The sequence below is a fragment of the Dama dama genome, chromosome 3 (genome assembly GCF_033118175.1).
Source record: "Dama dama isolate Ldn47 chromosome 3, ASM3311817v1, whole genome shotgun sequence".
NCBI classification, from domain to species: domain Eukaryota; kingdom Metazoa; phylum Chordata; class Mammalia; order Artiodactyla; family Cervidae; genus Dama; species Dama dama.
Genome location: NC_083683.1, coordinates 63,470,757 through 63,491,857, shown reverse-complemented (window position 1 = coordinate 63,491,857; position 21,101 = coordinate 63,470,757). Strand labels below are relative to the sequence as shown.

At 36.2% G+C, this 21,101-nt stretch overlaps 1 protein-coding gene across 1 annotated transcript in view; it reads left to right on the top strand.

The window, feature by feature from the left end:
- LEMD3 (LEM domain containing 3) overlaps positions 1 to 21,101 on the top strand; it is a 69,532-nt gene that overhangs the window by 27,810 nt on the left and 20,621 nt on the right. Inside the window, exons 2-4 of the mRNA XM_061130732.1 lie at positions 5,682 to 5,719; positions 10,210 to 10,276; positions 12,537 to 12,604. Coding sequence (XP_060986715.1) covers positions 5,682 to 5,719; positions 10,210 to 10,276; positions 12,537 to 12,604 — 173 coding nt within the window. The remainder of the gene's footprint in view (positions 1 to 5,681; positions 5,720 to 10,209; positions 10,277 to 12,536; positions 12,605 to 21,101) is intronic.

The following is a 21,101-nucleotide window of genomic DNA, read 5'->3' as shown; positions in this document are numbered from 1 at the left end:
TGTAAATAGTGGTATAAGGAGAAATAAGCTACTTCCTAAAAGTGTGGCACCAGTATTCCTGGAACATGTCAAGAATTTAAGAAATACTACTTCCTTTTTATTCAAAGGGGAATCTTGTGGAGGTGAGCAGGATTGTAGTGCTTCTCTGGCATCAGGGAAGCTGTTGGAGGAGGCGGCACTGTGCCTTTAGGCTGCTCTTCTTTCGCCATGTATTAGTACACAATATCTGCAAGGCAGGTAGAGATGTTGCAGTCTTGTTGGTGGAAACAAAAAACTGATAGTTAAATTAAAAGATAGTAGGGATACTGAGAGTAAATACGTAGAGGTTCTGAGAAGAGGAAGCTCCTGATAAACTGCAGTTGTTAGGCATCCTTCATGTCTGTAGGAAAGCTTCAAACTGGACCTTAAAGACAGAATGAAGGAGAACGGAAAACGTTAAGAGGATCAGAAGGATAAAAAGTGCAGAGCCTCTCTGGCAGAAATTTTTTCCCACCTTTACTCAGGTATAATTGACATAGAACATCGTGTAAGTTTAAGGTGTGCAAGTGTCAATTTGGTAAATTTATGTATTGCAAAATTATTACCACCTTAGCATTAGCCACCACCTCCAACCTGTCACAAAATGGAATCATTTCTTTTTTGTGGTGAGAACATTTAATATCTATTGCTCTTAGCAGCCTGCAAGTTTTTAACAGTATTGTTAGCTATAATTACTGTGCTGAACATTAAATACCCAGAATTTGCCAATCTTGCAACTACAAGTTTACACTTTGACCAGTATTTCCCCCATTACCCCCACTGCCCATCACCTGGTAACTACCACTCTACTCTGTTTCTCTGAGTTTGGCTTTTTTAGATTCCACAGATAAGTGATATCATACTGTATTTGTCTTTCTTCATCTGAATTATTTCACTTAGCACAATGCCCTTAAGGTCATCTATGTTATTGCAAATGGCAGGACTTCCTTCTTTCTCATGACAGAATAATACTCCATTTGTACATATGTACTGTGTCATCTTTATCCATTCACCCAATGACAGGTTGTTCCCATATCTTGGCTATTATCAATAATGCTGTGATGAATATAGGGGTGCAGATCTCTCTTTGAGATCATGTTTTCATTTCCTTTGGATGTATACCTCATAGTGAGATTTGCTGGATCATATGGTAGTTCTGTTTTTAATTTTTTTGAGGAACTTCTATACTGTTTTCCATAGAGACTATACCAATTTACGTTCCCACCAACAGTGTATAAAGGTTCCCTCTTCTCCCCATTCTCACCAAATTTATCTCGTCTTTTTAAGGATAGCCATTTTAACAGTATGAGGTGATATCTCACTGTGGTTTTGATTTCCAGTCCCCTAATGGTTAGTGATGTTGAGCACGTTTTCATATACCTCTTGGCCATTTGTATGTCTTTAGAAAAATGTCTGTTCAGTTCTTCCTGGCAGAATATTTTTATATGGCTGGTTATAGTAGTTTCAACTATTTAGAACAGAAAAATGGGGCTGACTGAAACTGTCTTTGCTGATGTAGAGGAAGTAGGAGGAAAGTATTCTGAGAGTGACCTGTCACTTATGTGTGTCTTTCTTTTAAAGCATAAGCCAGGTAGCGTGCTTCCTATTCTCTGAGATTTCTTGCTCAGATTAATAGATAAAACATCTTCAAAATCCTATATTATCTTACCTATTAATTCCCTTAGATAATCTTTGACTTCATTTCTTGCTATTTGCTCTCTCATCCGCACAGCTCTATTTCCAGGAGTAATATGACTGACATGCTGCTGCTTCACAGCCTGCGGACTTGTTTCTGTCTGTAAACCTCTTCCTTCAGGTATCCATGTGGCTTGTTCCCTCAGCTCTCTCAGCTTTCTACTCCAGTGCAGTCTGAGGAAAGAGGAGAAAAGGGAGCTCTTGTACCCTGTTGGTGGGAATGTAAAAATTGGTACAGGCATTAGGGAAAACAGTATAGAAGTTCCCTCACATGTCAAATGCCATTCCTACGGTTTTATTTCCAAAGTGCTTAGAACCATTTCACATGTATTGTAAAAAGTGCATTTGCTCATTGTCTCTTCTAATCCTTCTAATCCTTCTAAAATATAAACTCCTTGAGGGCAGATACATTTTTTTTTTATTCACGGCCACACTTCCAGTGCCTAGCGCAAACTAGACAAGAAATACTTATTTATTAAATGAATAAACTTTTTCTTTCTTTCTGCGTTGTGAAAGAACTTTGGTCACCATAGACTTTTTTTTCCTTTAGTGCCATTGAATGACCAAAATGGGGCCTTCCTGAGGAAAGCATCAGTTCATTTGGTTAACGTTAAACATGTGCTTTGCAAATACAGACGTGCCTCAGAGATACTGTGGGTTTGATTCCAGACTTACTGTAATAAAGTGAATATTGCAATAAGGGGAGTCACAGGAAATTTTTGTTTCCCAGTGCCTATAAGAGTTATGCTTACACTGTACTGTCTAAAAAATGTGTCTAAAAGCATTATGTCTAAAAACAAAAACCTACATTTGTAATATACTTCATTTTTTTTCCCTTTTTATCTGAGAATTCATAATGGTTGACAATTTGATCTCACCCTAAGAGAATGGAAAAAGTTTACACTTGGTTAGAAAGGGTCAGTCAAACTAGTAACATTTTTGAAATTTATGTGAGAGAAAGAGGTTTAGAGAAGGGGAGTCAACAGTATGTCTTGTAAGTAAGTAGGGAAACTATCACAAGATTTGAATTAGTTCCCTGAAGCAAAATGTGATCGGAAATCATTGAACGATTTTGGAGAGTCTAGTAGTATAATTAAAGACATGTTTTTAGGACTTTGATTTTTGCTAGGACAGTCAGAAGAAGAGAAATCAAAATTTTAAGGACATTTATAAAGAAAAGTTTGGTGTATTTGAAGTTTGAAATAATCTGAACAAGAAAAATGAAGGAAAAATGGCCACAACAGGAGAAAAAGCATTTGAGAAAAAGCAGTAATGGGACGCTGTTTGGGATGTAGGGAATATAGGAGGACAGTGTTTGAAATACCAACTTGTTATTATCATTGTTTTAGGATAAGCGATAAGAGGGCTTCCCTAGTGGCTGAGTGGTAAAGAGTCCACCTGACAATGCAGGTGATGCAGGTTCGATCCCTGGATCAGGAAGAGCCCCTAGAGAAGGAAATAGCAGCTCACTCCAGTATTCTTGCTTGGAAAACCCCATGGACAGAGGAGCTTGGAGGGCTTCCAGTTTGTAGAGTCATAAAGAGTCGGACATGATTAAGTAAGTAAACAACAACAACAACAAAGCAATAACTATAATTTACTCTCAGTTTCCATCCTTAGAAAAGAGGCTAGAAAGTGAGGTGACAATTTTTTTTTTCCTGTAAATTGCTTTTAGAATATGGTTCTTCTCTACAATGGCCTAATTAGCAGGGGAGGGAGGAATATTTTCACTAGGGATAACAGTATGTTTTTTATTCATCTATGATCATAGGTACTGTGGGTGAGAGAAAAAGTACTGATGTAGTTTCAGAAATACTGAAATGATTTGGGGGAATAAAAGATGCATAGAAATGCTTTTGGTTTGTTAAAACTGCTGTTTTTAGATGGAGTTTCCTTTCTAATCTTAACCTCAAGACTGTGTTTACTTTTGTTTGTTAATTTAGTAGGTCTGTTTGTTAACTTAGTATGTGGCAGTTTTCCGGAAGTCAGGGAACATTTTGATTTTTTTTAGCAGTAGGTGTGTATATTGTTGGCCTTTTAGGTATGTTATACACTCAGCTAGCTAAATGTGTTAGATAAGAGGCCGAAACCTAGAAAGAAACAAATGGCAGAGCAGTGTTTTTCAACAGAATTATTGTTCTGCTCTTTGGCTTTCTCATTGTCATTCTCTACATCTCCCTTCCCAGTTGCTCAGCCATACCCTTTTCCAGCTTTCTGCAAAATTTTAACACTTTGCTTCTATGTTAACACACAGCATTGAATAAAGAAGGGCAGATTTAGCCTAGACAGCTCAAATAGCACTTTTCAGGCACTAACTGTTCAATGCTATGCTTGACTCTGAGCATACAAACCTGAATACACATGATCCCTTGTTGTGAGAAAGTCATAGCAGAGCAATCTAGTGGGAGAACATCCACAATCTACAGTAATATTTTCATAGAGATACTTGAAGAGCTAGTTCCGTTTAGTAATCTTGACAAAAACAAAAGCATAAACAGTCCAAAAGTGGTCCTCTCATGGCTTTTCTTCATAAATACTAAAACCTATATTTTATAATTATTCTTATAGAGAGCAAATAAAATACTTGTTTTTTTAGAATTATTTGATCAATTTAAGTAGATTGACAAAGCATTTTTGGTAATATATTGAACTAAATATGGCTTTATTTTAAATTATTCAAATTTTACATTAATAAAAATTAGTGTATTAAAAAGGATCTTTTCAGTCCAAGCATGTTCTAATTCTTAACATTTTATTTAATCTTTAAGTTATATTCTCCTATTTCCTATTGAGTACTTTTGATCTTTTGTTTTTAAAAAATTTTTCTCTGCATGAAAACCCTATTGCTTTATAGAAAAATGTTGTCTGAAAATTCATTATCAAATCCTTTTAAGATGATAGCAGACTATGTTTTTCCCCCTTTTTTTAATTGTATTTTTTTATTTAAACTGGTCTCACACATAAACTTTCTTAGAATCACGTAGTTCCTGGTTCCTATGGGACTTCCTGTTTTCTCAAATAAAAATAGAAAAGCACCTCAGAAAGGAAACCTGGTCAGTGTGAACGACTTTTTAGGCTCAGTTAGTCTTAGTTGTGCCCTGACTTACAGAGATCCAGGTATCTGAAATCTTTGAACATTTTTGCGTATAATTTTAAAGTAGAGGGTAAGGAGGAGATTCTAAATAATAACTAGAAAAGTACTATATAATATTCAGCCATAAACTTGTTTGAATCTTGTGGAGAAGGATGGATGTAGGGAGGTTGGATGGAAAATGGTAAATCCTTTCTTTATAATATTTATTAGAAATAAGTTGTTTAATATTGAGACCTGATTCTTAGCTATTTTGATGTGTGTGTATGTTTCTTGACACTTTCCCAGATGTTAGCAAGGGCTAGGCAGGTTTGTCTTTTAATTACTGGAAGTAAGAATTATAAATAAATGACTCAGCTTTAAAGCATCTTGCATGTTTCCTCCAATAGTGACTGACTTTTATATTTTGAAGAGAAACCAGGTTAAGGAGCCAAAATGAAGGAAGCCATTAATAGCAGTGATCATAGGTGACACTGTATCGAGCATTTCATATGGTCTATCTCACTTACTCCCAACACCTGTATAGAGTGGGTGTCATTGCATCCTTCCCTTATAGATGGGGAAACGACAACCTAGAGTGGCCAAGTAGATAGTAGTACAAGGTCACTCTGCTAGCAAGCAATAGCGCTAGGACTGGAACCAAGTCTGAGACCAGAGCACCTGCCCTTAATTATTATAGAGCAAACGACAAAATCATAGAATGGTAAATATAGTAAGTCTGAAAAATTAGTTCTCTAACCTTTGTTATCATGTTTGTTTATATTTTGTTTGCATGTTTACGTTCAGTTTAGCAGATTACGTTTTAGCATTTCTGAGGGCTTGGTTAGGGGGATTCTTAAATGATACTAACAGTTCTCTCTTTTTCTTTCCTTGATAGTAAAAAACCCCTTTGATGAAACATTTGGAAACATACAAGTAAGTAAAAAATCTTAATACTGATACTTTATGTCATGTTTTTTATGATAAAAGTATTAGGATGAATATCAACTGACAATAGGAATTTTAAAGGTTCTTTTATGCTGAGGCATTTTGTTATTTTTGAGTATTCCTTTTCTATAGTGTAATTAAATCTGACACAGATTTTCTCCAAAGAGCGGAACTGTTTATCATTTTAAGATAAAAGCTAATCGCAAAGTAAAATGGCAGGGGCATGTCATCTGGGGATCTGGACTTAGACTTTAAAGTGTGTGTGTGTTTTCTTAGTTGTTGGATACTCTAGCAGATTTTGCTCTTCTTTTATTCTCTTTGGATTTTTTGCTCGTTGGCAGGCCTTTTCAACTGTTAGGAAGCAAAGGATTTAGAGTCTTATGCAACCTATTTATGATTCCTTTTCTTTTTAAAGGATTTATAATATTAATTTTAACCTAAGTGTTACGTGGAAATATTTTTCACTTGTGCATCATATGAGTATAGGCAATACAAAGGTTGTGATATTTGAGTTTACATTATAATACACAATTAGTTGTTTTTTGTTGTTGTTGTTTTATTATTATAGGAACTGACAGTAATATAGATAGACCTGTATGGAAAACATTGTTGTGCTAAAGGATATGTACTAATGTGAAGTCATATCCATAGACTGCAACTTTAGATTGTTAGTATTGATTATTTTCAGTAGCATTTTATTGTGACGATACTTATTTTTTCTTAAAGTTGACTTGATCAGTTATGATATTAAGATTAACACTGCTATGTTAGTTTAAATTTGCAGTATATACTCACTGAACATTGAAAATGCAAGACTATTTTCTTCTGTATAATTTTCTACTTGGAGGAACCTGAAGTTCCTAACCTCTGAATAATAGTAATAATTATCATGAAGATAATGGCTATTCACTTATATTAAGTGTTTATTCTGTGTGAGGCACCGTGCTAAGTGATTAAAATCCATTATTATCTTTTAATTAAGGACTTGGTACAAATACAGAAAATATCCTTGAGACAGTTGGCTGAGATAGAAGAGGGGAATATTTAAAGGTGACACTATATGAGAAATTTTGGTGGAGTCACCCTATAGTTTGACTTTTCCTCCTACGAATCAGAATGATTGATTCAGAGAATGAGATTTGCTTCAGAGAATGATTTGTATGACCAAAAGAAAATCTGGAGCTTACCAAAATACACAATTAAAAGGTAGCTATTAATATTTCAAATTAAAAGTTATTATTGCTAATGAAAGGTTGCTTTTGAAAGCTTACTTTAAATATGGATTTGTTTGTAGATCTTTAACTTGTTTTCAGGTTGATCAGTAGACACACTTCAAGCCAAGAATTAGAAGAGAGTGAAAAGCAGACAGAATGGAAGAAGTTTATAATGAAACTATGACCCAATATAAGTTTCTCTAAGAAAGTAACTTTGGAATTTAATATACAGACCTTTCAGGTTTACCTCTAGTTTAGCATAATGGTGCTAAAGATGATTGAACCAAAGCCTTTCTACTCTTCAAAGCTGATTTGTTCCCATTAATAAAATATTCCATAAAAACTATTCAGATCATAATTTAGTTGATCATTTGGATGGCACTTGACACCTTTGTAGTAATATAGATGGTCATTTTGAATGAGTTGCTGCCACTGGAAAAATAATTCTTGAAAAAATTATAGTCGAGATTTTGGGGTGTTTAAATTCTTTGTATGAGACTATAATAGCATATATGTTATCCAGTATGAGATTCAGTTACATATGATTACGTTTTGTTATTTTTTCTAACTTGTCTCAGTTCAGTTAAGTTCAGTCGCTCAGTTGTGTCTGACTCTGCGACCCCATGAATCGCAGCACTCCAGGCCTCCCTGTCCATCACCAACTCCCGGAGTCCACCCAAACCCATGTCCATTGAGCCGGTGATGCCATCCAACCATCTCATCTTCTTGTTGTCCCCTTCTCCTCCTGCCCTCAATCTTTCCCAGCATCACGGTCTTTTCCAATGAGTCAGCTCTTCGCATCAGGTGGCCAAAGTATTGGAGCTTCAGCTTCAACATCAGTCCTTCCAATGAACACTCAGGACTGATCTCCTTTAGGATGGACTGGTTGGATCTCCTTGCAGTCCAAGGGACTCTCAAGAGTCTCCTCCAACACCACAGTTCAAAAGCATCAATTCTTCGGCTCTCAGCTTTCTTATAGTCCTGCTTGTCTAGTCCAGTGTTAACAGATGTGAATGGAAAGATGACGTTTATTCCCAGGCCTCTGATGTTCATTAAAGATATAATCACAGAGAACAGTGTCAAATTTTTGGATTTAGTTTTGATTTTGAAAGGGGGGTGGGAATGGGCATGATCAAGACATGTAAAACAAAAAAATCAGTTTCTTTCCCAGATAAGAGAGGAGAGAGACTGAAAATTCTCAGCTATTTTAGTACCAAAGCTTAGTCAGATTTACCTTGGTTTTATATATCAGGTCTGTAATCAACACAATCAGTGGAACACCTCATCTTACTATATTGAACATATTTATTAAAAGTGATTTTGTGGTTTAATCTATCACAGATGCATAGCTTTCAGAATCCTGTGTTTCAGTCCCTGCAGTTACTTTTTGATGTCTGATTTTTAGTTTGGATTTTTAATCTTATTTGATAAAAACTGACTTGATTCAGAATCTAATTGAGATAGAGTTGACGGGGTGAAAAAGCAAACGGGAAAAGCAAATAGTTTGCTACTTGCTACTTGGAAAGCAAGTAGTTTGCTGAAGGATTGTCACTTATCTCTATCAACTGACTCACATAAAACCAGGGACTCTGCTGGTAGGATTGTGGCACCTCTGATGAATTTTCTTCTTCCTGTCACTCATTAAAGAGTCATTGACAAAAGTATGCCATGCATAGTGTGCAAACTTGTCTCTTCTGTCCTTGAACATACAGCGTGAAAATAAATGGATGTGATTGCATGTCATTGGGCATATGAACTTTACTTTCCTAGCTTTTTATATCCTGTATGAATTTGTTCCTGGTCACATTTATCCAATAATCCTGTTTTGTCAGAAACTTCGGGAGAAAGGAAATCATAAAGACATAACCCCTCATGAATCATGCATTTTTTCCAAATAGTTTGATAAGCTATTCTTACCCCCTCTTCTAACCTACCCTCCTCCATTGTTTATATCTGTCTCTGTTAATTGTGATTACTCTTAAATTGAGGTCTCATTGCTTTAACCTTCTTGAGAGGGTGCTTAGGTGTTACAGGAGTCTCCACTCTGGTTTCCTTTCATATGGTCAGAATAATATTCCTGACACAAATTTCTGTTTTACTTTTCTTCTCCTAAATGTTCAGGATGAAGTCAAACTCTTTGTCTTGGTATCTAGGGCTCCCTACCTATTGATTCCAAACTACTTTTTCAGGAGTTTGCTGAGTCAAGGTTGGCTACTGGTTATGTAAGAAATATAACCAAAGCACTTATGCTTTCAGGCCTATGCTGTGCCTTCTGCTTGGAATGCTGGTCAATTCTATTCTTTGTATGAAGCCCAGTTCAGATATTCCCTCTTCCATAAATGGCTCTTCCCACCCCTCTGTCTTCTGTATTTACATTGTACTTTGTTTGCAACTATAATATAACATTTAGTATGTTTTTTCCCCTTAAGAACAGGAATCATCTTGTTGGCGTGGATTTCTCGCTTTTCTGAGGACAGTTCTTAACGCCCAGTTGTTATTTAGTCACTCAGTTGTGTCCAACTCTTTGCGACCCCATAGACTGCAGCACGCCAGGCTTCCCTGTCCTTCACCATCTCCTGGAGCTTACTCAAACTCAACATCCTTTGAGTTGGCGATCCATCCAGCCATCTCGTCCTCTTGTCTCCCTCTTCTCCTGCCTTCAATCTTTCCCAGCATCAGGGTCTTTTCCAGTGAGTCAGCTCTTCATGTTAGGTGGCCAAAGTATCAGAGATTCAGCTTCAGCATCAGTCCTTCCAGTGAATATTCAGGGTTGTAGATGCTCATTAAATTCTTGTTTCACTTTAATGGTTCATAAATGTATGCACGGCCACTTTGGGAGCCTCAGAGTGGTTTGAGGGTTAATCAAAAATGTCAGGTTGGTTGACATTGTGTGGTTGTCAGGTTAAAACAAAACATGAAGAAAACAGTCAATATGCATAAGCTTGCGTTGTATAGAGGGGAATTGGGAGCATTGCTTTGATGGTGGGGGGAGTTTGTTTTATAGGAGACCTTTTCTGGCACTAAGGTTAGTGCCAGTATCCCAGTCATCCTCAAGAAAGTAGAATATTTAGATAGTTTAGATTCTTAGGTTAAGGTTTCTTTAAAACATGGTAGCCATTGGTTAAAAATGAATTTGTCTTTCATATTAAGTAGCTTCTATGATTTTTAAATTTATTTACTATTTTTCTTTTCAAACAAAGATTATTATTTGGTGCATTTTCCCTTAGGATCAGATATTTTATAATGTTTTTCTTTTAAATTTAGGAAAGTGAGAAAAATCTTATGATGAACACTTTATACAAGCTTCATGATCGATTGGCACAGCTTGCAGGTAATTGTCTCAACATTCATAGTATGTAAAAATGTTTTGAAAATTAATTTGTATATGTCGCATGTGATAGCAATAGAAATGGTTTTTCCTAAGTTCAGTGTTGTTATGTTACATACATGTGGATATTTTCTCTTTAGAAGCTTTTACGCCCTGTAGGGAGTGAGTTTTTATTTGTATAGATATGTTTAATCAAGGCCTTTATCCTGCCTGACATATGTATACAATGAAATATAGATATATACTGTATTATATAAGTTATCACTTTTTTTATTGCACTGATAGTAACAGAATTCTGAAAGCTTGTATGTCAATTGAATTGAGTAAGCAGCAAATTAAAATCATAGATCTAGTATAAAAGTACAGATTTTCTTTTGGTGGAGGTATAGGTGTCGTTTCTTTGGATAAAGTAAATAGATTACAGAATTTCTTTCTCCCGACATGATACGTTTTCCTCATATTCTGCTCTAAGTAAGTCTGAAAATTCTCATATGCAGCATATCTGCAGTTAGAACAAGAGAAGTGAATTGGCATCAAGTTTAGCATCTGTAAGCTGTAGTAGCCACCTTTTTGTTTATTATCTTTTAAGTCGTTTCACTTACTTTACATGTAATCTGAAAGAAGAAACTTTGGATTCTCTTCCTATAAACAGTTACAAGGAAAGAAAAATGTAATTTTACAAACTTTTGTATGTAGTAAGTCCTTTTGTAGAAACCAGATCATTTGTAGAAGCCTAGTAGGTAAATGTGGAACTTCTCTGGTCCAGTAGAGGCATTTAGAATCTGGATAGTTTCCCATCCTCTCACCAAGGTTTTTTTTTGGGAGGAGGAAGTTAGTTCTTTGATTCTGGTCAGTTTGGCTAATAATTCTCTGTATATCATTAAAAGCATTTTTTTGCATTGACTGATGGACTGTTACATACATATGCTGCAAACTAATGACATTAATTTGGTAGCTGTAGCACCCAGAAATAGAGTATATAATCTACATGGAATTCCTGATATTGCTCCTATAATACAAGGTTCTACAGTTGTTTCTATAGCAGTTTTTTATGAAGTGTCTTAGATCAACATAATCTGGAGTGCTTTTAAAGATACAGATACCTTCCTGTAGAGCAGGGGTCTGCAAACTTTTTATCTGTGAAGGGGCCAGATAGTAAATTTTTGGGCTTTGTGGGCTAGACTGTCTCTGTCACAGCTACTCAGTTCTGCTGTTACAGCATGAAAGCAGCCATAGATAATACATAAATGAAGGAGTGTGGCTGTGTTCCAATAAAACTTCATGTATAAAAACTGGTGGTAGGCCACAGTTGGTCTTTGGGTTTGCCAGCCTCTGCTATAGATCTGTGGAATCGGAATCTCTGAGGATGGATTATAAAGTTTGAAGACTATTTTTGGTTCATCTAATAGGTATTCTCGTTTTACAACTATGACCATTAAAATCTGGAACAAAATTTATAAAGTTGGAATATGGTTGCTTTTATGATAGAAAAATTTGCCAAAAATTTTACTTTAACTATTATACTTTTATGTTAAAAAATTTTTTTTAAGTACTTGAAAGAAATAGTAGGAGAAATAAAATTGAAGTTCACTGTAAGGATAATTGATATCTCATAACCATAGAGAGCCTGGTGGGGTGAATAAAGCTTTGGATTCTCTTACAAATAGCTATGAGAAAAGGAAAGTGTAGTTTTCCAAACTTTTGTATGTAGTACACCTGATTATAGCTAGAAACTTCTATCTAACTTCCCTGTTGATCTGTGTTATAATATTTTTTTAAATTTTGCACACGCCTTGTTAAAAGTCGGTTTAGTAATACTCCAAAATGGACATTTTAATTCAGATTTACTTGAGTCTTGAATTATTAGCTTTAGTAATAGATGTACAAGTTAGCACAATGAATTTTCCCCCTTGAAAAATACATGCATAGAGGGCTTTCTTTGCACCAAGACCTATGAGTAGGCGTCAGTGAGCACTACTTGGTTCTTACCCCTGGCTGACAATTTCATGTGAATATGAAAGGAAGGTGTGTTTCTGTGTAGATTGAAATGCATATAACGTTTGTGGGTTTATGTAAAAATACTTGTTTATATTGCCTATTGGAAGTTTTTTCTAGACAATTTAAGAGTATTTATCTTCTTTACTTAACGATTATAATAATGCAATCTGTAATTGTGTATTTTATAAAAACTTTTGATTAATTATATTTGTTTTCTTTTGTTTAACATAGTACTGATTCAAAATTAATATGCTAATCTTTTCAGGAGATCATGAATGTGGCAGTTCTAGTCAGAGAACACTTTCTGTTCAAGAGGCAGCTGCATATTTGAAAGTAAGCAGTGTAATTAGAATTTTAATAGCTCTATTCTTAAAGTTAATATAAATTATTATAATTTTTATTTACTGTATGATGCATTTGATTACTTTTACTGTTAAAACTTTGGGCCTGCTGTTTGGTGTAATGTGACCAGATAGAGAAAGCAGAATTACTCAACTGTTTTGTTTTAAAGCACTCTCTTATGAGAGAATACACAGTAGTTTGGAAAGGGTACAAACACCATTGGTGAGAAAGAAATTGAGGTAGGTAAGTAGTACATAAGAAAGCAAGTAAACATCTAACCATTGTCATTTATTTCAGTCCTTCTGCCCTGTAATAATTTCATTTCATGGTTCTAAGAGAACTTGCAGATGCATTTTTCTATATGACTGTGAATAATGTTTAGGAAATCTTAAATGAAAGGAAAGGTACTAGAAGATTAAGATGGAGAAGTGTCACTCTGATTCCTAAAGAGGGGAGAGTGGAGTTTGAAGATCATACCAGGGAGCTCGATGTTAGTCCGGTTCCATAAAGATGTGAGTACTTGCAGATGGAAATACTAATCCCTAAAAGTTGGCATCCATTCATTGAGAACAAGTCATGTCATACAAACTTCGTTGTAATTGTGGTAAAAAACACATAATATGAAATCTACCATGAAGTGCACGGTATTGTTCACTATGTATACGTCATTGTGCAGCAGGCCTCTCAGACTTCCTTGGCTTGCATTACTGAATCTCTGTGCGCCTGCACAGCAACTCCCCTTCTCCTTTCCCAGTCCCTAGCCACCACATCCCACTTTCTGCTTCTGTGAGCTTGACTGTGGTAGATACCTCATATAAATGGAATCATGCAGTATTTGTCTTTCTGTAACTGGCTAATGTCGCTTAACATAGTGCCCTCAAGGTTCATTCATGGTGTAATAGATGGCAGGATTTCCTTTTTTTTTCTTTTAAGTTGAATAATATTCTGTATATACGCCACATTTTCGGTATCCATTGATATGTTGGTGGGCGTTTAGCTGTTTCTATTTCTTGACTATTGTGAATAATACTGCAGTGAACATAGGAGTGCAAATATCTCTTAGATCATGTTTTCAGTTCTTTTGATAAATACCCAAAAGTGAGATTGCTGGAACATATAATAGTTCTATTTTTAATTTTTTTATTAACTTCCATACTGATTTTCTTAGTGGCTGCACCATTTTACATTCCCACCAACTGTTTACAATGTGCGTGCTCAGACACTCTGTCATGTCCGACTCTTTACAACCCCGTGGACTGTAGCCTGCCAGTCTCCTCTGTCCATGGGATTCTCTCGGCAAGAATACCGGAGTGGGGTGCCGTGTCCTCCTCCAGGGGATCTTCCCGACCCAGGGACTGAACCTGCATCTCTTACATCTTCTGCACTGACAGGTGGATTCTTTGCCACTAGTGCCATCTGGGAAGCCCACAGTTGACAAGGATTCCCTTTTCTCCATATCCTTGAATACTTTTGTTTTCTTTTGGTTTTGGTTTGTTTTTTTAATAACGGCCATCCTAACAGGTGTAAAGTGATATCTCATAGTGGTTTTGATTTGCATTTGATCTGATTAGTGATATCAAGCATCTTTTCATATACCTGTTGAAGTTCCTTATTTATTTATGGATATTAACCCTTATCAGATGGTTTGTAAATGTTTTCTCCCATTCCACAAATTGCCTTTACACCCTGTTGATTGTTTCCTTTGCTGGGCAGAAGCGTTTTAGTTTGATGTAGTCCCACTTGTCTCTCTTTGCTTTGGTTACCTGTGCTTTTGGTGTCATATCCAGAAAATCATTGCCAAATCATAATTTAAAAATCATTACTAAGACCAGTGTCATGAAGTATTTCCCTACATTTTCTTCTAAAAGTTTTATAGTTTCATGTCTTATGTTTAAGTCTTCAATCCATATTGAGTTGATTTTTGTGTAGTGTGTGATAAAGCTTCAGTTTCATTCATTTACATGTGGAAATCCAGTTTTCTCAGTACTGTTTTTTTAAAGAAACTATCTTTTTCCTATTGTGTGTTCTTGGCACACTTGTTGAAATCAGTTGGCCATCAATGTGAGAGTGTCTCTGTTTTATTCCATTGGTCTATATGTCTGTTTTGATGCCAGCACCATACTGTTTGATTACTGCAACTTTATGATGTGCTCTGAAATCAGAAATATGGGGCCTCCACTTGTGTTCTTCTTACTTAATATTATTTTGGCTATTTGGGATTCTTTGTAGGTCCATATAAATTATAGTATCTTTCTATTTCTGGAAAAAAAAGACAACTGCTACTGAGATTTTGATGGGAATTGCATTGAATCTGTAGATTGCTTTGGGTAGTTGGACATTTTAGCAATATTGAGTCTTCCAGTTCACGAAGCCAGTATGTCTTTTCATTTATTTGTGTCTTGAGATTTCTTGTAGCAGTGCTTTGTAGCTTTTAGTGTGTAAGTCTGTTACCTTCTAGATAATGTTTATTCCTAAGTATTTTATTCTTTTTGATGCTTTTTGTAGATGAGATTTTAAAATTTTTCTGGTTGTTCATTTTTATGTATAGAAATGCAACATCTTTTTGTATGGTTTTTTTTTTTTTTTTGGTCCCACACCTTTGCTGAATTTACTTAAGTTCTAACTTTTTTTTTTTTTTTGGTGGAGTCTGTAGGGTCTTCTATGTATACAATCATGTTATCTGCAAACAGATAAAATTTTACTTCTTCATTTCAAATTTGTATGCCATTTATTTTCTTTTCTCACCTAATTGCTCTACTGTATTGAATAGAAATGACAACCGGGGACATCTTTGCCTTATTCCTAGTCTCCAAGGAAAAACCTCAGTTTTTCATGATTAAAAATATATTAGTCATCAGCTTTTCATATATGGCCTTTATTGTTCTGAGGTAATTTGCTTCTCTTCCTGGTCTATCAGGTGTTTTTAATCATTTAAGGTGTTGAATTTTGTCAAATGCTCTTTCTGTATTTATTGAAATTATCACATGATTTTTCCTTCTGTTAATGTGATGTGTCACATTGATTGGCTTTTGTGTGTTTGACTGTCCTTTCATTCTTGGAATAAATCCCACTTTTGATCCTTTTAATATGCTATTTAATTCACTTTGCTAATATTTTGCTCAAGATTTATGTCTATATTCATCAGGGATATTGGTCTGTATTTCCTTTCTTGAAGCATCTTTGATGTCAGAGTAATGCTGGCCTCATAAAATGAGTGTGAAAGTGTTCCCTGTTAAGTTTTGTGGAGGACTTTGAGAAGGCTAAATGTTAGGTTTTTTTTTTTTTAATATTTGGCAAAATTCTCCAGTGAAGCCATTGAATCCCAAATGTTGTTGGGAGGCTTTTGTTTACTGATTCAGTCTCTGTACTAGTTATGGGTCCGTTCAGATTTTTTCTTCATTATTTAGTCTTAATAGGCTATATGTTTCTGGAATTTATCCATTTTTTTTCTGTTATCTAGTTTGTTGACAAATAATTGTCCATAGTAGTCTCTTAAAATCCTTTCTATTTCTCTGACATCAATCTTAAAAATCTCTTTCACTTCTCTTTTTAAAAAAATTAATTTATTGTTTTTGGCTTTGCTGGTCTTCGTTGCTCTGCTTGCTTTTCTCTAGTTGCAGCGAGCAGGGCCTGCTCTCTAGTTCTGGTGTACATGGCTTCTCGTTGCAGAGTGGGCTTCAGTCGTTGGAGCACAAGGGCACAGTCGTTGTGCACTGGCTTAGCTGCTCTGCAGATATGGGATCTTCCTGGCTCAGAGATTGAACCCGTCCGTGTCTCTTGCATTGGCAGATGAATTCTTTACTACTGAGCCAGCAGTAAGGCCCCTTCCTGTTTCATTTCTGATTTTGTTTGAGTCTTCTTTCTCTTTTTATTAACTAAGGGTTTGTTAATTTCGCTTATCTTTTAAAAAACCACATCTTTGTTTTGTTTTGTTTTTCCTTCTATTTTCTATTTTGTTTTTGCTCTAATTCCTATTGTTTCCTTCTGCTAACTTTGGGCTTAATTTATTCTTCTTCTAGTTCTCTGAGGTGTAGAGATGGGTTATTTGAGATCTTTCTTTTTTTAATGTAGGCATTTACCATTGTGAAATTCTCTGTTAGAACTGCTTTTGCTGTATCCCATAAGAAGTTATTGGGTTTCTTACATCTGAATGTCCATTTCTTTCCCCAGATTGGAAAGTTTTGGTTATTACTTCTTCAAATAAACTTTCTACTCCTTTCACACTTCTCCTTCTGGGACTTCTATAATGCGTGTATTGGTCCAATTGATGATGTTCCCTAAGTCCCTTAAGCTTTCTTCACTCTTCTTTCTCTTTTCTTCCTCTGCCTGGATAATTTTAAATGACTTATCTTTTAGTTCCTTGATTCTTTGTTCTGATGGATTTAAGACTGCTGCTGAACCCATGCTGTGAATTTTTCAATTCAGTTATTGTATTCTTCAGCTCCAGAGTTCCTGTTGGTTCTTTTTAGTATTTTCTCTCTCTTGATATTCTCATTTTACTTATATGTTGTTTTCCTGTGCTCAGTGATGCCAGTTTACTATAAAATTTTTATTGGATAATTCATATACCTCAGTATCTTTAGGGTCAGTTTCTGGAGATTTATTTTGTTGTTTTAGTTGGGCTGTGTTTCCTCGTTTCTTTTTGTGTGCCTTGCTACTTTGTTTTGGGATATTCCATTTGAAAACCACATCTCCCAGTCTTTAAGAACTGCCTTCATGCAGGGGAAGACCTTTACCAGTGAGCTCAGATATGCTGGGTCTCCTCAAATCTTTATTGTGGGCTTGTGGGTGTATATTCCCAACTAGAGAGGTTTTGCAGGTTTCTTCTTTTTTTTAATAGTTCCACTATATATTACAATTATTTTTTCTAGTACATAAATTTTTAGTTGGAGTTTCAGTATCAAACTCTCAAAAGTTAATAATAGAATGAGTAGACAGAAAAGTAGACGAGTATAGTAGATCTGGAAAGCACTACGAACCAATTCAACATAATTAAGATTTATACAATTTTCACACAACAGTGGGATACAAATTCTATTCAGGTTCCCATAGATTATAAATCAGGAGACACTGGAACATATCCAGAAATGTAAAACAAAGTACAAAATTTCATGGTCTGAAGGTATTGAAAAACAGGATCTGTTCTCTTATCACCATGGAATTATGTTAGAAATCTGTCAAACGATATTTGAAAATAACCCACGTATTTTCAAGTGCAATGTGACATATACCAAGAGAAATCTTTGATTTAGCCATTGAAAGCCTCAATAAAGTTAGAAGACTGAAAAAGCGCAGAGGGCAATTGCAGAGAAGAGAGCATTTAAATGAGAAGTTAATATCAGAATGAGAAATTAATACCAAAGATACTTTAAAAATCCCATGTGTTTGGTAATGTCCACTTTTAAATGATGGATGTATCTAAGTAGCCATATCAAGAAAAGAGGTGTGTCCGACTCTTTGCGACCCCCGTGGACTATAGCCCGCCAGGCTTCTCTGTTCATGGGATTCTCCAGGCAAGAATCCTGGAGTGGGTTGCCATTTCCTCCTCCAGGGGATCTTCCCAACCCAGGGATCAAACACAGGTCTCCTGCCTTGCAGACAGATTCTTTACCATCTGAGCCACAGGGAAGCCGCACATCAAGGAAAATTAGAAAATATGCATGACAGAATAAAAATGAAAAGAGATTTTATCAGAATTTGTTAAATGCAGCTGAAACTGCTCAGTGCAGCTAAAGACAATGTGGGATCTTGAATGAAGTATGAAAACAAATAATGGGCACTAATATAAGAATGTGTGAAATTTGAACAAAATCTGTACTTCAGTTAATAGTCAAAACGGACAAGAAAAATGTGCAGGTGTGTTTTTATAGGAGCCTGTAATCTCTTGCTCCCTCTGGTGCCTGTCTGGTGTACTGCGGGTCCTCTGGAGCAACAGCAAGCTGTCCATCTCCTTTTAATTTTCAGCAGCCTCCAGGCATCTAGACCATGTCAGGTCTCGGTATTTTGAAACAGGTCATACAGAAACCAGTCCTTTGGGTAGCTCTGTGCGAAACTGAAACATTGGACACACGTTCCAGCTCTTTACCTCCTCAGGGAGAAATGAGGAGTTGGGGTTTTCTAACACTTATTTTGCACTGAACTGCAGGCAGGGGCAGTGGCCAGTGTGTGCTAGTTCATTGCCTTTGTTCTTGGTGGTCCCCAATCTGGTGCCCTTTGACCTATTAGTGCTTAGATTCAAGCACGACAGAACCTTATCCCTCTGGTGGCCCCGCAAAAGTCTGAACATTTAGACAGATACTCCAGTCTTCTTTTTCCCTGCTCAAGGAGAAGCCAGGGGTTGGGAATTTTCTCCCAATCACATTATGCTGTGCCAGGGGCAGGGGCTCCAGTGAGTGAGCGTTACAAATCTTCTACTTTCATGCAGCTGGCTTTGTACTGTTTGGGATGCAAGAACCTCTTAACTGGTTTCTAGGTTTCTTATCATACAAAGGGAATTAATCTGTGTATTGTGGAATTTGTGTCTCTAGCAGGAAAGGAGGATCAGGGGCTTCCTATTCAGCTGTTTTGCTGATGTCACCCCTCTTTTTTGTTTTTAAATTTAGTACATTGTATAGTTCTAAAGCTTTCAGCAAAGTTTTGGTGGCAATCTCCCATAATACGCTTGTCAAAAAAGAGAAATATGGACTTAGTTTTTAACTTAATTCATAACTTACATGTAGATACACAAAAGATGTTAAGACAGTATAACATGATGAGGAGTAGATGTTGACTCGAATTGTAGCACTGACAGGTAGAAGCTTTGCATCTCGGTAAAGTCCCCTTACTTCTCTGTACCTATGTTTCAGTGTGAAAGTGGGACCGTTGTCATTAATGACCATCAGAGTTGTTGGGAGGACTTAAGTGAAAGTATAAAGTACCTAGCTCAGTTCCTGATGGTTATACTAACTTCCAATAAATTTTATTTCTTTTTTTGTGTGTTTCCTAACTAAACCAGTGTCATTCTGGAGAGAGTTTTCTCTAACATGCTGCAGATTTTGTCTGTCAGCCTCATTCTCTCCTTCATTTTCAGTTGTGGCCTAGATGACAACATTAATGACAGGTAAACTTGTGGAGAGTGTAGTAGCTAATAGTTGGGATAGCTGAAGGATCAGGATCCAAAAAGGTCTCAATAAGAAGGGCTTATAATTACGAGGCTCTGTCTTAAAGAGTGGAAGAATTGCTAGATCTATGCTAGAATTATGCAGGTGAAGGAAAAGATAGGATTGGATTGAGTAGGCTAAAGGGAACACAGAGTCAAATAGCCCAGGAAAAGGGCAGAACATATGGGAATCCAAAGCCAGCAAGTGAAAGTGTTTTTACTTTTAGCAGTAGGAAAAACTGATCCCAACCAATGAATCCCTCTTGGTTTCCCCCTTTTTCCCCCCAGTTAACTCTCTCTTGGCTTGGCTTGTGGCTTGGGCTTCCCTTGTGGCTCAGCTGGTAAAGAATCTGCCTGCAGTGCGGGAGACCTGGGTCCAATCCCTGGGTTGGAAAGATCCCCTGGAGAAGGGACAGGCTACCCACTCCAGTATTCTGGCCTGGAGAATTCCATGGACTGTATAGTCCATGGGGTCGCAAAGAGTTGGACATGGCTGAGCAACTTTCACTTCACTTGACTCTCTGAGAGTGGTAATGGCCCAGTTATCAGATGTGTGCTATCATCAGTCATAAATTCCTGGGATAGGATTAAGTTACTTTTCACAAGAACCCTGAGATTCTTTAAGTCTGCTGAATTGTGTTAGAAGGAAGGACTAAATGGATGGGATAGGGCTTGGGAACAGGATAAGGCTTCATTGGTAGTCAAGCTGGAGCTGGAGGAGGCAGGGGTTGGTATGGAAAGGTGATTAACTGCATCTTTTTCCCCTTCCCAGCCATTTGACTGGATAAGGTAAAAAAGAAGGGACACAGAACCAGAGTTAGGACAAGTTGATGTCTAAGCCAAGCAGCAGTGGGTACAAAAGATTAGTTCTATTAAAATCTGGCAGCAAAGAAGTTACTAGAAGCACCCCTTCATGAGTTGAGTAGGGAACTGTCTGTATTGAGTTTTGTTTTGTTTTTTATAATGATGATAGTGAATTCCAGTCTTAAAAGATCTTCATATCTTTTCTCTGTAACTGTTTTATGTTTCAGATTAGGTTTTGCTTTTTTAAAAAAGAAATTTAGTAGAACATATAATGTATATTTTTACAAAAGATTTTGGATTAATTTCTTAATTAGTTAAATGAAGTTATTTTATGTAGATAATATCCTTTTTGTTATACATTTTGGGGAGGTGTATTCTTTTTGGAGTTTCATTTTCAGGTTTTCAGTTGCTGTGAAATCTGATAAAACTTGTTATCATCAAAGATGCAGTTTGGACTGCTACTAAAAACCTTAAACAGGAATTTTTCCAAAGAAATAAAGTTTTATGGTATAGATAAAAGCTTAGGTGCTGTTTTTAATAAGGCTT